A 14076-nucleotide genomic window follows, 5' to 3' on the forward strand; every position below is an offset into this window, starting at 1 on the left:
CTTTGCACTGGAAGATTGGTATTTGAAAGCTTTGCATGGTAGGTTGTTCATTGTTTGAAAGGGTTGTATGATACATCTGCTGTTTTTTGAAGCTGAGTTGTCTTACTTTGGCATGACTTAACCTGTATCTCTGGTCCATTGATTTGGAAATAGAATTTAATTTTTAATATTTTTAATAGACTGGTGAGAGGTCACTTAAACCACGGAATATTTGTCACAGCCCTCACATATATTAACAACTTGTGAATTCTTATTTCTCCATTTCTCAGGAGCGAGAAATACCACAGAATGCAGGTGCTTGAAGAACATGCCTATTCTGTGCTTTAACTATGCACAAGTAGTTTTTGAACAAAGTGTGCTAAGCAAATGCATGGAGCTGGCCTAGGAAGACACAGAATGGTTACATCCCTTCAAGGGCAAACTGAAGTATACTTTGTATGACCTTCAGTAGTCCAGTCAACGTGCACTGATTCTGTACAACTCTGTTTCAAGATGTTTTGTTACGGAGGTATTTGAGTAGCCCAATCCCCCCAGCAACAATGATTTCAGTCTAAGTTTATCTACTAAAGTAGTTTTGAGTTGTTGATTTTTTTTTTCTCCTTGAAGAAAAAGCATACACACCTAGGAAATATCATTAAAAGTACTTTGAGAAAAGAAAAAAAATTACTGCCCTCTAGGTAAGCCCTTAAAAGTAGGGAAATGTCAGCTAAATGTATGTGCCCAGCCTTAACACTGCGTCTTTATGTGTGTTCATTATAATCTATATTTTTTGCTAACACATCATGAAACACTTTCTACCACCATGTGAGGTCCGCCTTGTAAAGTACACATTTCATGAATGGCCACATGGTGCTGTACTCCCTCCTACGTCGTTTTTCTTTTTTTTTTTTAATACTAATTTTTTTTAATGATCTGACTGTGTAATGATGGTTTTTAACTGTGGCTTGATGGAAGTCTAAGCACAAACCTAACATGCAGTTTGACCTTCGTATGATCTAGGGGGCTGGGGTTTTATGCTGTTGTTTTTGTGGGTTGTTTTGGGTTTTTTAAGAAAACATTGATTCGTAGTGAGTTTTTCCAGTTTTTAAGATGAACTGATTTAAAATTTAGTTCCACAGACTTCCTACATTTTTTACATAGTAGACTTTTTAGCTTTAATTTAGCTGATGATACAATATTCTCTGAATGGAAATCATTACTTGAAATCTAGTTAAGTGTGAACTGAAGGCCAGTGGGATCAGGCGTAATGCTTAAATTATGCTTCTTACTGTCGTTTTGGTTACTATGCTCACATTTGTGCTGTAGATTAAATTACCAATTTTTGAGTAAATTGATTTAAGAAAGATGTCGATTACTCAAAGTCCAAAAGAGAGTAAAAGAAAAGTTAGGAGAGAAAAAAATGACTTGTGATGAAAGAATGAAAGGGCAGAGAAGGAAAATAGATAAATGACTGGGAAAGCAGAAATAGTAATAAGTTTTGAATATTATACAAAAACAAAGGGGATATACTGTTCTTTAAACATAATGATGTCAGAAGTGGTGGTTTTAAATTGTACCTACAGAATTCTAGGTTAGATATCTGGGAAAATGCTTGAATTATTGGAGCAGCAAAGCAACAAGATAGGATCGTTCTGATCTATAAGGTCTCTCACTGCTGGTAGTCTGTGCAAGCACACAGAATTGGCAGAATTGTTCCTTTCCTGTGAATGTCCTCTGCTCCTTGTTCTCAGCGGTCTGAGATGCATTTGCGGTGCAACAATTTGTTGTTTGCTTACCCTGTGACTCCAGTGGCTCTTTATCAGTAACCTAGTCCTTTCATTATCCTCTTCTTTTGCAACTTCATCATCTGAAAGTGTTATCAGAAGGTTTCTGCTTTTCGTCTGAATCACAGATAAAAGCGTTAAATAGCATAGATTCAGATACTCAAGCATGATAACATCCACATATTCTTCTGTTTGATGGCGATTGCTTAGAATTTCTCACTTGGGACGTGGCAGCCACGTTTGCAATTTTGGTTACACTGACTTCTATATTGTGTGCATTGTAAAACAACAAGTACTACTACGTTACAGCATGTGTTGAAAGGCAGTTTTTCATTACGTCCAATTTACTGCATTTCAGTTTCCATATGGACACTCTTAGCCTTGCCTTCATCTGCTCTGTGACAGCCATTGCCATGAGACAGCTGGAGACACGCTTAAGAATCCTGATAAATGGGTTCAGACGGGAAGTTGAATGTCCAATACTGAGCACATTGTAACTTCTGACCCCTGCCTACATTCTTTGTGTGATAGCCTTCCGAAGAGGTCAAGTCACAAAATATTTTATGGATGCATATCACAGATCTGTGATCTCAATGAATTTCAAAGATGGATTTTTACTGCACGATGTGTTGGTAGATCTAATACTTTCCAAAGTGCTGTATCATCTGTTCTACTATTTGTTGAGAATTTCTCCTAATAATTTGTGATTACATTTTCTGTTCTTCTAAAAAATGCAACATCTGCTTTTGGTGAAAAACTCCTCTAACTTGTAAGGAAATGTCAATTAGAGGTCCAGGGGGTTCTTGAGACAGACCTTCCAAAAGCCTTAAATGCAAGGTGTCTGGAACTGATTGATTTTAAATCATGTAGAGTTTGACTTAAGCTGAGATTAGGGTTGTGTCGATAATAAGCTTTTTTCTCTCGTTTCCAGCTGTTACTTTGCATGAGATAAATGAAAATACAGTTAGTATTTCCTTCTCAAATATTACCTTTGCTTGAGCTGGGGTTGCTTTACAGACACTAGCAGGCGTTGTATGTGTGTTGGTGCTGCTCATTATGAATTTGTATTTCAAACTGCTTTCGTATCTTTTGCATAATGAAAGGCATAGGGGAAAAATAACTCACTGTATGTTTACTATGCAGGAATGTAAAAGGCTGGAAGAAATACAGCATCAAATATTCTGGGAGATTTATTGGATAGCAAAATACAAGGCCTTCTCATATAAGCTGCTAGCTGTTCACTAGTCCAAGGCAGCTCACTAAGCTATTCTTTTGGTATTTTTTTATACTGATATTACCCACACAAGTCAGTTCAGAAGCTGAAATTTCTATTGTTGATGTCGTACTTCCAGAAGACATAATTAATGAGTTTTGCGCCATTTTACTGTTAACCTTGAATCACTGTGCACATTGTAGCATACCTTCCATTTGAGACCAGCCCTGCCAAGAGTGTGGTCATGAAACTAAAAAATATACCTGTGCTTACCTTTGTTTTCCTCCAAAATTCCAACAAAAAGCTTGGAAGCAGAACCGCAGCACGGGGTAAAGACACAAAATCAGGAAGGTAAGCTCCATGAGTTTGGAGGTTGGCAGAACCACACAGCACCACTCAGGCAAGACCTCAAGCTCCTCCTCTGGGAATTGTTGCAGAAAAGGTGTTAGCCCATCCTTGGAGAGGGTTGGTGGAACAACACGGAACTGCCCGTTGTCTCTCGTATGGAATAGTACTGCTAGATGTGTTTGCTGAGTTGTTACAGTAAATTTTCATTTCTAATTCTGCCAGTAAGACTCATTTTAAGGTGGAATTTTATTTTACTGCATCTTATGTTCGAAAAAGACTAAAGTTTTACATTACTGTTTTTAGTATATCCCCTTGAAGCTGTGCTACAGGTCAGGTAATGGAGTTATAACATAATTCATCTGTAAAGCTTCTACATAATTGAGCTTTCAGCATGGTTGTATAGAGCTCCAAAAGAAAGTAGTGCTTCCTTTCTAAGGACACTGTGTGCCTATCCATATTAACATTAGGTCACTGTCAGTTCCTGTTTGCTTCCATTGTAGTGAACTTACAGAAACTAGCTAATTTAAGAGGAAATAATTTACATTAAAAGAGTAACAGGGAGTCATAGTTCTGTCAGAGAAAAGGTTGGGTATCTTGATTTCCTCTAGGAATGTGCTCTGTCTGTAGAGATATAGAGGCCTACTTCTGTTTGTGCAACAAGATTTGTGCTGAACAGAAATGCAGCAACCTTCTGATGTGAACTGACACGTCCAAATTCATATTTAACCTTTCTTAAGGAGAACTGAAATGATGAATAAGAGGAGCTCAGAAACTCTACATTCTGTAGTAAAGCAATTTGTTATTAAATTTTTTTTTAATTCTATTGTTTTTTCTTAACTTAGATGGAGTTTGTAAACTGTTTTGAGCAATGGTTATGCTCATGTAAATAATAAAATCTGAATTAATCAGACACATTTTTCTAGGTCAGACTCACAATATCTGCCATATCTCTCAGCCTTTTTTTTCCCCCTCCATTTTATTAAAAAAGAGAGAAAGAGAGAGAGATGGGGAAATATTACTAAATCTTATTATTAAATGAAGCATGGAAATTACTTTTTTTTTTTTTTTTGTGAGGACTCTGAAAATACACCTATCAAAACAGAGCAGTTAAAACAAACGTGATGTAATAGTATATGGTAATAAATCAGGAGAAGTTAAGAGCAATATAAACTTTGCAGACAGTCAGAGGATATACCCTTTGAGCTATGTCCATTGGAGAAGCGATGTCCTGTCCCACTCAACTCAATTACAGCAATGCACTGCTGGGCATCAGAAGGATCCAGTTCATTTATCATGCAAGATCCAAATGTGATCCTGCTCAGAGAAGATAAGCCTTTTATTCAAGCTTGGAAGATGTAATTTGCTTCTTTTTTGATCTTTTGCAAGTTATTTGAGTATATGTAAGCTTATATGATATTTAATGAGAGCACTGTATGTTAGTGCTTGCTGGAGCATTTTCATGTGGATGTTATTAATTTGAAAAGTTCTGTTTAGGAGAGCTAAGTAATATCTAATATGATGTGACTGATAGATAACTAAAAATACACAGGACCTACTTGGCCAAATGGAACATTGATTTTCCTTTTTTTTTTTCCTCTTAGAAACCTAAGGTTATTGAATTTTTAATTTAACTGCTGCTGAGCTTCCATCCAAGAGTCTCAATACTGTCTATAGAAACAAGTGGTAGGAATTTGAAGTCTAATAAACTGTGCTTAAAACATGCAGATTTGGATACGAGTGGGAACAGACTTATTTTTTCTAAAAATTCCCTGCTTGCTGCCTGATGGAGCAAATGCAGCTGGGTCTGTACTGGCCTGGTTAAAGCGTGCAAGAAATCAGAAATCTGAGCTGTGTGTTTGCTGTTGGTACTGAGTCTGCAGTTCACATGTTCAGGGACATAACCAAAAAAAGAACAGGCTCTAATAGTTGGGTTGGTTGGTTATGCAATCTGGCCTCTCCTTTTTCTTCAGAAAAGGCAGTGAATATTTGTTGAATATTTGTATCTAGACACTGGTAGCCATCTGTTTTTGCTTTTTATCTCTGCTGAGGAGCCCTTAGGTTTAGCATCTTCCAAAAATCCCAGGCTAGATATCCCTGCACTCTGGTACCTGTAATCTGTCTTGAGACAACTTTCTTCCACTGTAATCTCTTCTTGCTATCTTCATCACTTCCCCTTTTCTTTACCATTCTCCTCTCACTTCTGTCTATAGATTACTGTTGATCAAACAGCAGGAAAATAATGTGTTCAGTACTTTAGCTGCAACCTAATCTTGGCAGCAGTTTCACTTAAAATGGTCATTTTCATGTCTATGAACCATGGCACTCACCAACCTTTTTCTATTTAAATGTATACTGTCAAAGCTTTATGCCTTTAATTGTCTATGGTAATTGAAGGAATGTCTGTTTTTCACGTGCCTTATTTCTGTATGAAGATGAACAGAGCAACAGAAACAATCTTGGAGAAGAATTCAGAATACACATATTTCCTAATGGGCCTCTGTTCTAAACAGGAAGCAAGAAGCATCTGCCCTCTTAATTGGGTTGTTTGAAAGTTTTTTGCTGTCTGTGCATTTTCAAACTGTGACAGTGATCCTGCAGCATTAAGGTCAATGAGATTACTGATGCACACAAATAAATTATTTACGTAATTATTGATAGGCATAGAAAACACGTACATAAAAAATGAGTTTGCTGGTCAAAGGAATCATATGGAATAAAAATGAAGTTGGAACTGAGTGGGATATATCTTGTCTCTTACTATAATTAAGTAAACCATTTTAATATTTATGAAGAACCCTGTTTTTTTTTGTATTGCAACAAAAGATTGTTTCCTAAAATGGGGAAATGGGACAAATGTAATCATAATTAGATCTGGTAAATTCTTAATTGGATTCCTCCTAGGAACATTTCAATCCAAATAGGTTTACTTGCTCAGTCTTACATTATTGTAATCCATAAGTCTGTTCCAGAACGTAAATGTCCATGACCAAGGAAGAGCATAATCACAGTGGCTTGGCTATTAGCCTCATTTTTTGGTGATGGGTATTGACTTTCAATAAACAGTCAATATTTTAGCATTCTGAAAATGCAGTATAATCACAGGCCTTAACTGCTTAAGCTTCCTTTCCCTCCCTTTCTCCTTCTGTATCCTGCTTATTAAATGGAACATGTTTGTCCTAACTACTGGGCGGAGGCAGGTACCCTGAACTGGTAGGGCAAGACACTATGTTAACCACTAAATAACCTCAGATCCAGCAGACGGAGTAGGCTTGGGGGTGAGGGGAGGAAGATCTGCACAAGTTACAGCAAATTTAAAGATGGAAATGCCATGCATATCTTTCAGCTCATCCAGAGAGAGGCTTTTGAAATATGCTTGACTGTTGTAAAATCCTTTACGTGTTCCTGCTCTTACTGTACAGCTGAAGGTGGCTCAGGGCTGCCTCATGGCAGTCAGCATTCAGGCACTGCCTGCTCTGACATGACTTTCCAGGCAGGAAACGTGTGTTTAGGAAAAAAATGTTCGTCCTTGGATTGAACTGCAAAAGGCTTTTCATCTGAAAATTGCAAGGAGGTAAACAGAAGCATAACCACAGGGACAGTAAAAAAAGGTTATCTTTAGTATGACCTAAATGTTCACAGTCCACTTAATGTGATATTGTATTTACCTTTAATCCTCAAGAGATCTTGTGTGCTTTTACACAGTTTCATAAGTAGTCGCAAGCATCTCAGTTTTGCTTCTAGCCTTGCGAACTATCTGAACTGTGTAGAAAACAGTTTGGGAGTGTTCAAGTGAAAGACAGATACGTGTGCCTGTCTGAAACCTTCTGATGACATTCACCCATTTTGCTTCCCACCAGGTTTGGAGGAGACCAGCCGGTGTACATCAATATTATTAGAGATCCTGTCAATCGATTTCTATCCAATTATTTTTTCCGACGTTTTGGGGACTGGAGAGGAGAACAGAATCACATGATCCGTACCCCCAGCATGAGGCAGGAGGAAAGATATCTGGTATGTTTAAACAAAAGGATCCTATTATTGATTTCCCAGTGTAGATACATAATGCTGATGTTCAAGCTGCAGACCTCAGTGGGAGACTGAGGCATTGGTGTGGAATTGTTGCATTTTTTAGTTGTCTTGCCTGGTCCTTAGTTTGGTTGGCCTTAATGTGAAAACTGCTGCTAATGTTGAATTTGGTTGTTCTGCTTGATCTGGCACCAAGTTCCAAATGCCATTGAATTTCAGCCCTTTTACTGGGTTGGATTTGGTAATTAGACATAATAATTTTGCCATTAGTTATCACTGTGAATGTTCAGACAAAATTAGGTTGAAACTGTGGCTGTAACAATGCAGCCTCACTGGAGGAAATTTGGGAACAGTTCAGTGAGCCCAAGCCTCTGATATTTTTGGTGGTAGGCTGTGCAGTTTCTTCACACCAGGGCTCTGATCTCAGTTCTCTGTTTGGTTTTGTGTTCTTTTTTTTTAATTAAGAAGGCAGTAATAACCCTGGGTGAGCTGCTGTTCATAACAACAGCTTTTATTTTGCACAACTGCTGAACTGTCATAACGCACATAAGCCCTTGTCACAGACTGGGATCTCTTAGTACATATACAAAGTCTGAATGAAAAACATGGGAGCAAGGGTGGTAGTTGGCTCGTTTGATGCCTGATACCTGGTCTCCTTTCATGCACACCACCAAACCTAAGAAGACAGAAAGGTGGAATTAAACCTTACCTTCTCTATAACAGAGGTTCAGTTGGTTGCACTCAGCCACACAGGGAGCTACAGGAGGTTCAGTGACAAAACTGTAAAAGGACAGTTTCATGTTGTCCTGTGACATGCTGCAAGCCAGATGTAACAAAACAAGTGAGGGACTGTGGTTGCTGGAGAACAAAGAGAGAGAATAAACCGCTATTTTGAGATATTTTGAAGGGACGGTAAAGTACAAGATGTGCTGTGGATGAGCAGAAGAGAACATAGCTCTGAATGACTGCTTCACCACACGTTCCAAACAATGGTTTCAGTCCTAGTTGAGGCCAGATGAATTAAAAAAAAATTGGTTGTATTCCCATGTAACAAGGCCGTGTTTTTTTATTTTTGTTTTGTTTTGTTTTATTTTATTTTATTTTATTTTGTTTTATTTTGTTTTATTTTATTTTATTTTATTTTATTTTATTTTATTTTATTTTATTTTATTTTATTTTATTTTATTTTATTTTATTTTATTTTATTTTATTTTATTTTATTTTATTTTATTTTATTTTATTTTATTTTATTTTATTTTATATTTTTTGTACTCTAGTGCTCTTGTTTGTCATGCAAAGCCCTGTGGACAGATAATTCTATAAATTATGGATTATTTGAGATGAATGGCACAATGTGAGCCTTTTCCAGTATAACTAGATAAGATTTTAAGCAGAATTGAATTGAATAAATCTAATTTTTGCTATGTTTGTGCAGGTTTAATCATTAACAGAAAACACTTCTTCATTTCACTGGTGTTGGAGTGTTCTTCAGGAGATTATATTTATATGCATGTACACACATGTACCTACACACAAATCAGTAAAAAGTTGCAGTCTAAAGGAAATAAAAAGTGGCCATCTGTTGAGGGCATTAGTTGTTTTGTTGAAAAGGCTGTTTGTCATTGTGAGACTCCATTGGCAACCTTTATCAAAGCCATATTTTCTTTCTGTTTAGATCTCCAATTGATTGCTAGAAGCCTGGAAACATTTCTATAATCTCCATCCCTCTTTGGCCAAGTTTGAGTGTCAGTTGCACTACCCAGAAAGGGTGGTAGTTCCTGTCAGAGTAACACATAGGCCACCTGCAAGTGAAGTTCATTTTAACAAAAGCTGCTCGTTCTGAATATTAAGCATTTTTAGGACTGCTGCTGTCCGACCAAATCACACACTATGTGACTGTGTTTTCATTTTTTTTTTTCTCAGTGGTGAAAGAAAGTCTGCTGGCATGTATTTTGAAACAAAGGTAATGGGTTTTGTGGCATGGCAGCTTCAGAAATCTGCAAAATAAATTGCCTGATCTGACTGTGAAGAAACTAAGCAGTTGGTTCTACATCTGTGCGTGAGCCAGGGCAGCCCTTTAGCACACAGACACAGTCTCATTGTCCTCACAGTTCTTCCCTAATATTTGACTCTTTATTTTACTGAAAACTCACCATAAAGTGTTGCTTTTTAATTTTTATTTATTTATTCTTACAAGGGACTATTTGAACAATAAGATTGCAATTAAGAGATATGTGTTTCATGTGCTTAACAATATTGTTGGCATATTAAGTACTTACTGTATTGATCACGGAATTAAATCTTAGTTGTTTGGAATGAGATAAGCCTGACTGTGAGCCGGTATCCTAAAAGCACAGGGAGGATACAAGATGCTTTTACTTCCCTTCTTTAATTATGCCTCAGATGAAAAGCTAGAAAAGCACAAAGCTGCTGATTGCTCCAGAACATTTAACTTTTTGCTCAAGATCCTGAGAAGCCTTGTACAGGCACGAGTTACAGACATGAAATGCACTGGGGAATCAGTAAATGCCTAAAGCCCAGTACCTCCTCTGCTTTTACTGGTGCCAGGTTTGTCTGAGGAAAGGTATTCAACCTTTGAAACTGGGATATTCAGAGCCTAATTGCACTTATCTCCAAGCACTGATATTCTGGTTTGCTTCTCTTGGAAGGTGTTTTGCGCAACGGGGTTGTTTTCAAGGCCACCCTGGCATCTTGGTCAATGACCACGAACACTGAACTGTCTCTTATCTCTTGAAAAGCTGAGAGTGAACATTTTGCCCCAGGAGCTTCAGCTGGAAAGTGTGGGAGCTCAGCACCTCTTTACATGGGCTCTTGAAAGGAGAAAAAAGATTTTAAAATCAAGTTTTGTAAAGTTCTGAACCCAATGATGCTGTGCCATTAGATTGTGATTAATAGAAGCATCCCCTTCCTCTCAGTTCTGATCTTTAGGGGAAAAGGGAAGGGAGAAAGATGCAAGAAAAATACCTTGAAGTCTTTTTGTTCCTTGGGTGCTCTTTTATTCATTTATTTATTTTTAACTGTGAAAATCAGAACTGCTGACATTGCAAAGATCAGAAACATAGACAGGAATTTCTACTGTTCACCGATCATTTGAAATTTTCTCTGAATAGAGCTTCAGGCTTTGACTTTGCTCCAGAGAAAACAACCATTCATTCAAGAGTCAGATAAATTGTTTTAAATGTTTCGGCAAATGTCTGTGTTTACCAAAATTTAATTCAAAGCCAAGACAGAAAACAAGTCCTTTATTCACAAGTCAGCTTTGATAGAGGCAGCTGCTGCAATGTGAGACTTCCCACCCAGACCAGCCAGCTCCTTGCCCTGACCTGGCACTTTTTCTGCTGCAATAAGTTACTGTCAATCAGTTAAATAGTTTACTTATTAGCTTCCCCAAATTTAACAGATGCAGTGCTATAGTGTGGACTATTGAAGAGAAGGTGCTGGTCTGAAATGATGGCAGGTGCTTCAGGTAGAGCCTCAAGAATGCTCATGGAAGAATTACCGTATCCCACGTTCCTGCAAGAGGGAATAAATTCATTAAATGAACTCAAATTCATTGTAGTAACTGTGATTCATACTGAACTAGTGTAAATAAAGCAAGCAATCTCTTGTCAGTACAGCTGTGATCACTGCTTGTGTTAAGGGAGACTACGCTGCAGATAGTACAGCTTGGGGTGTGAAAATGCAGAAAGTAAGAGACACTCCTGATAAAGCGTGACAGCCATAAATATTTGAGAGCTTTGTATTGTAGTTGTCTTTCCCAGGTCTGTTAGTGATTATCTGGCACTTACTACAGTTGCAGTATGAAACATCAAATACAGAATATATGTGTGGCTTTTTCATCTTTAACACATTTTATGTCTTTGATGTAAAACTGCTAAGGCTGATTGAAGGTAGAAAGCCTATGTCCATGCAGTACCTGCCAGATAGCAGTTACTGGTTTCATAGCTTTAGTGGAGACCAATGTTTTATGCACCCTCAATGTTTTCCTTTCCTTCCCAAATATGCAGTAGCCATTTCGCTCCCTGTGCATTGTTGAGTGTTGAGATGACTTGAAATGGTCATTCGAGGTCCTTAAGGGTATCCTAAGCTGTGGGGCAGTATGCAGCTGCACCCCTCATCTGAGGATCGCACAGTAGCATCAATCTCTGTGGTTGCCAGGAGGGTGCTGCCGAAGCACAGCCACCTGTCAGCTGACCCAATTAGAACAGTTTGCTGCTTCTTCTCTCTAATGAGTGCTTTTAATAGCTTCCAGCTGTTTCCCTCTGCCATATTAACTCCTCACAGCAAAATTTTTGTCATGTTTTTGTAACTCTTCATCTACTGTGTATGCTCTGAAACTCTAAACAAGCCATCCTTACCCCAGATTTTCCTATTTTATATTAATAATTTATTGGACCACGAGGTGAAAGATAATTCAGACTTCATTTGGAGGAGGGGCTAGTTAAACAGCTTAGAAGATGTAACATTAAAGGGAATGTTTTTGTGGCTTACATTTTCTTTCCAGTGACTGTAACTTAGAAGACACTTTTTTTAATCTTCCCTTATGGATGTGCATTCCTAACAGTATGGCATTATACAGTTATAAGTGTTAGAAAATCTCTTACTAACCTGTTCTCATTTACTAATTGGAGTCAATTGCATACAGTAAATAGGCAACATAATATTAAGATTGCAGCACTTAAATCTTTTATGTAATTCATAATGCGTACTTATATCAATAGCAAATATGCAGCAATATGGATTCTATTCATACTGTTCTTTTGATTATATCATTCTTTATTGAACACTTTTCATGCAGACAGGATACCCTGGTGGCCAAGAAGTGGGAGGCAAATGGATGAGCTTGGACTCTTCTTAACACTGTGTGGTGATAGGATGAGGGGAAATGGCCACAAACTGAAGCATAGGAAGTTCTGCACAAATGTGCATGGGAACTTCTTCCCAGTGCAGTGACAGAGCAGTGGCACAGCTGCACAGAGAGGTGGTGGAGTCTCCTTCTCTGGAGACATTCAGGACCCGCCTGGACGCCTACCTGTGCAACCTGGGCTAGGGAGCTGCTTTGGCAGGGGGTTGGACTCCATCATCTCTGGAGGTCCCTTCCTACTCCTACAATTCTGTGAATGTGTGATACAGGATAAAATCGTAGAATGTTTTGGGTAGGACGTGCCCTCAAAGATCATCTGGTTCCACCCTCAGTAATAACCACAATATTTTGTTTCAGATTTAAAAAACATGAGGTATATTTTCACACAGTATTGTAGTGGTTAATTATATGTGACTGAAAATTTCTGGCTGCTGCAAATGTTTAGAAATGGAATGAGATAGCAGAGGCCAAAGAGCAGAAGAGTCCCATGCTCTGAGTACCTCCAACCACATTTAAACATAATGTTATTACAGTGTCTTAGCACCACTAATAAACAGTACATGGCATTAAAGCTTTTGTAGATACAATATTTTGTGCTCTTATATTTAAGGTCGTAGCTGCATTACTTCTAGTTGAGAAATATGAACCTTCATTTTTATGGAGATTGTGCTACGTTAGTTCATTGTACCTTCATGAAGGTACAGAATAAAAGGTATCTCTTGATGTGTTCGTTTTGACTAAATGCGTTGTGGTAGCTTGGGGAGATAGTTTTCTCCAGCTTCTCTGTAGGAATCTAGTGTTTGTAGAGTGGAAAATCCCAAATGTGGAACAGAGACTACTGTATCAATCACAAGAATGACCCTTTCTGCCCTAGTTTTAGCCTCCAAAACATTCTGGAAATATAACATGGACATACATTCTTGTCTTACTGACTGCGTTTAGGCACTGACCACCAAATAATCTTTTTTTAAGATATCATTTTATCAGTAGAAGTCTGACTTTTTGAAGTGTTCAGTATTGTATTAGTGTTTCATTAAAAAGATTTAATTTAATTTGATTTGATTAATTTAAGTCTTATCTTATGAACTCGTAGTAGCCTTTTTTAGAAAACCCTATTAAATACATTCTTAAGTACATTCTTAGCTAGGAGTAGATCTGTTTGTTTCCCCTGGTTGTGTTATGCTCTCACCACATAAATAAAAACTGCAGAGAGAAACTGTAGAACCTTTTAGTGCTCTTTATAGATGGTTGAGAGTAAGGCACCCCACCCCTTACAGTCAATATATTGAACTCCTTCAGATTATGGTGTGATAATGCAATTTCAAGCAGTCAGATATTAATTTTGCAGGAATTAAAAACTGCAGGAACTGACAACCTGTAAGAAAAAAAAAATGTATTTGCCTGCTTTATTTCTTGTCTGTCATTCTCCTTCCTCTTTGCGTTCACGCATAAGTTTTTTTCTGTCAGCACTGCCAGCAAAGTGAAGTGAACTGAAATCCTGATCTCTACAACTTCCTTGCTAAAGCTTCCAGAAGGTGGAATCACAATGAGAGATCAGGATGCTTGGACGGGTGGAGTCAGCTGCCTGTAGCATACTGATAATGTGGTGAGAGCTAGTAACATTTCATTAAGGTATTCAAGACTATACTGTGCTTTATATGTCTGGCTAAGATAATTAGGTACTCTGTAGCGTTAAAAGTAGTTTCATTGATGCCCTGAATATATTCTAAGGTATCTCTTTGTTGTGTTTTCATTAGTTTAAACTGAGTGTCATCAGCAAAATATTTTCCAGCTTTCTATTTTTTGGTTGTGGTGTCAACTCTTCTGTGGACTGTAGAATA

General features: G+C 37.8%; 1 protein-coding gene across 3 annotated transcripts in view; it reads left to right on the plus strand.

Annotated features, from left to right (window-relative positions):
• UST (uronyl 2-sulfotransferase) overlaps positions 1–14076 on the plus strand; it is a 155276-nt gene that overhangs the window by 92210 nt on the left and 48990 nt on the right. For all 3 annotated transcript variants that reach the window (XM_065731785.1, XM_065731793.1, XM_065731802.1), the window contains exon 5: positions 7182–7335. In XM_065731785.1, coding sequence (XP_065587857.1) covers positions 7182–7335 — 154 coding nt within the window. The remainder of the gene's footprint in view (positions 1–7181; positions 7336–14076) is intronic.

This window comes from Cyrtonyx montezumae, unplaced genomic scaffold, assembly GCF_038088225.1.
Source record: "Cyrtonyx montezumae isolate F1298 unplaced genomic scaffold, pur_monq_1.0 scaffold_0, whole genome shotgun sequence".
Taxonomy (NCBI): Eukaryota; Metazoa; Chordata; class Aves; order Galliformes; family Odontophoridae; genus Cyrtonyx; species Cyrtonyx montezumae.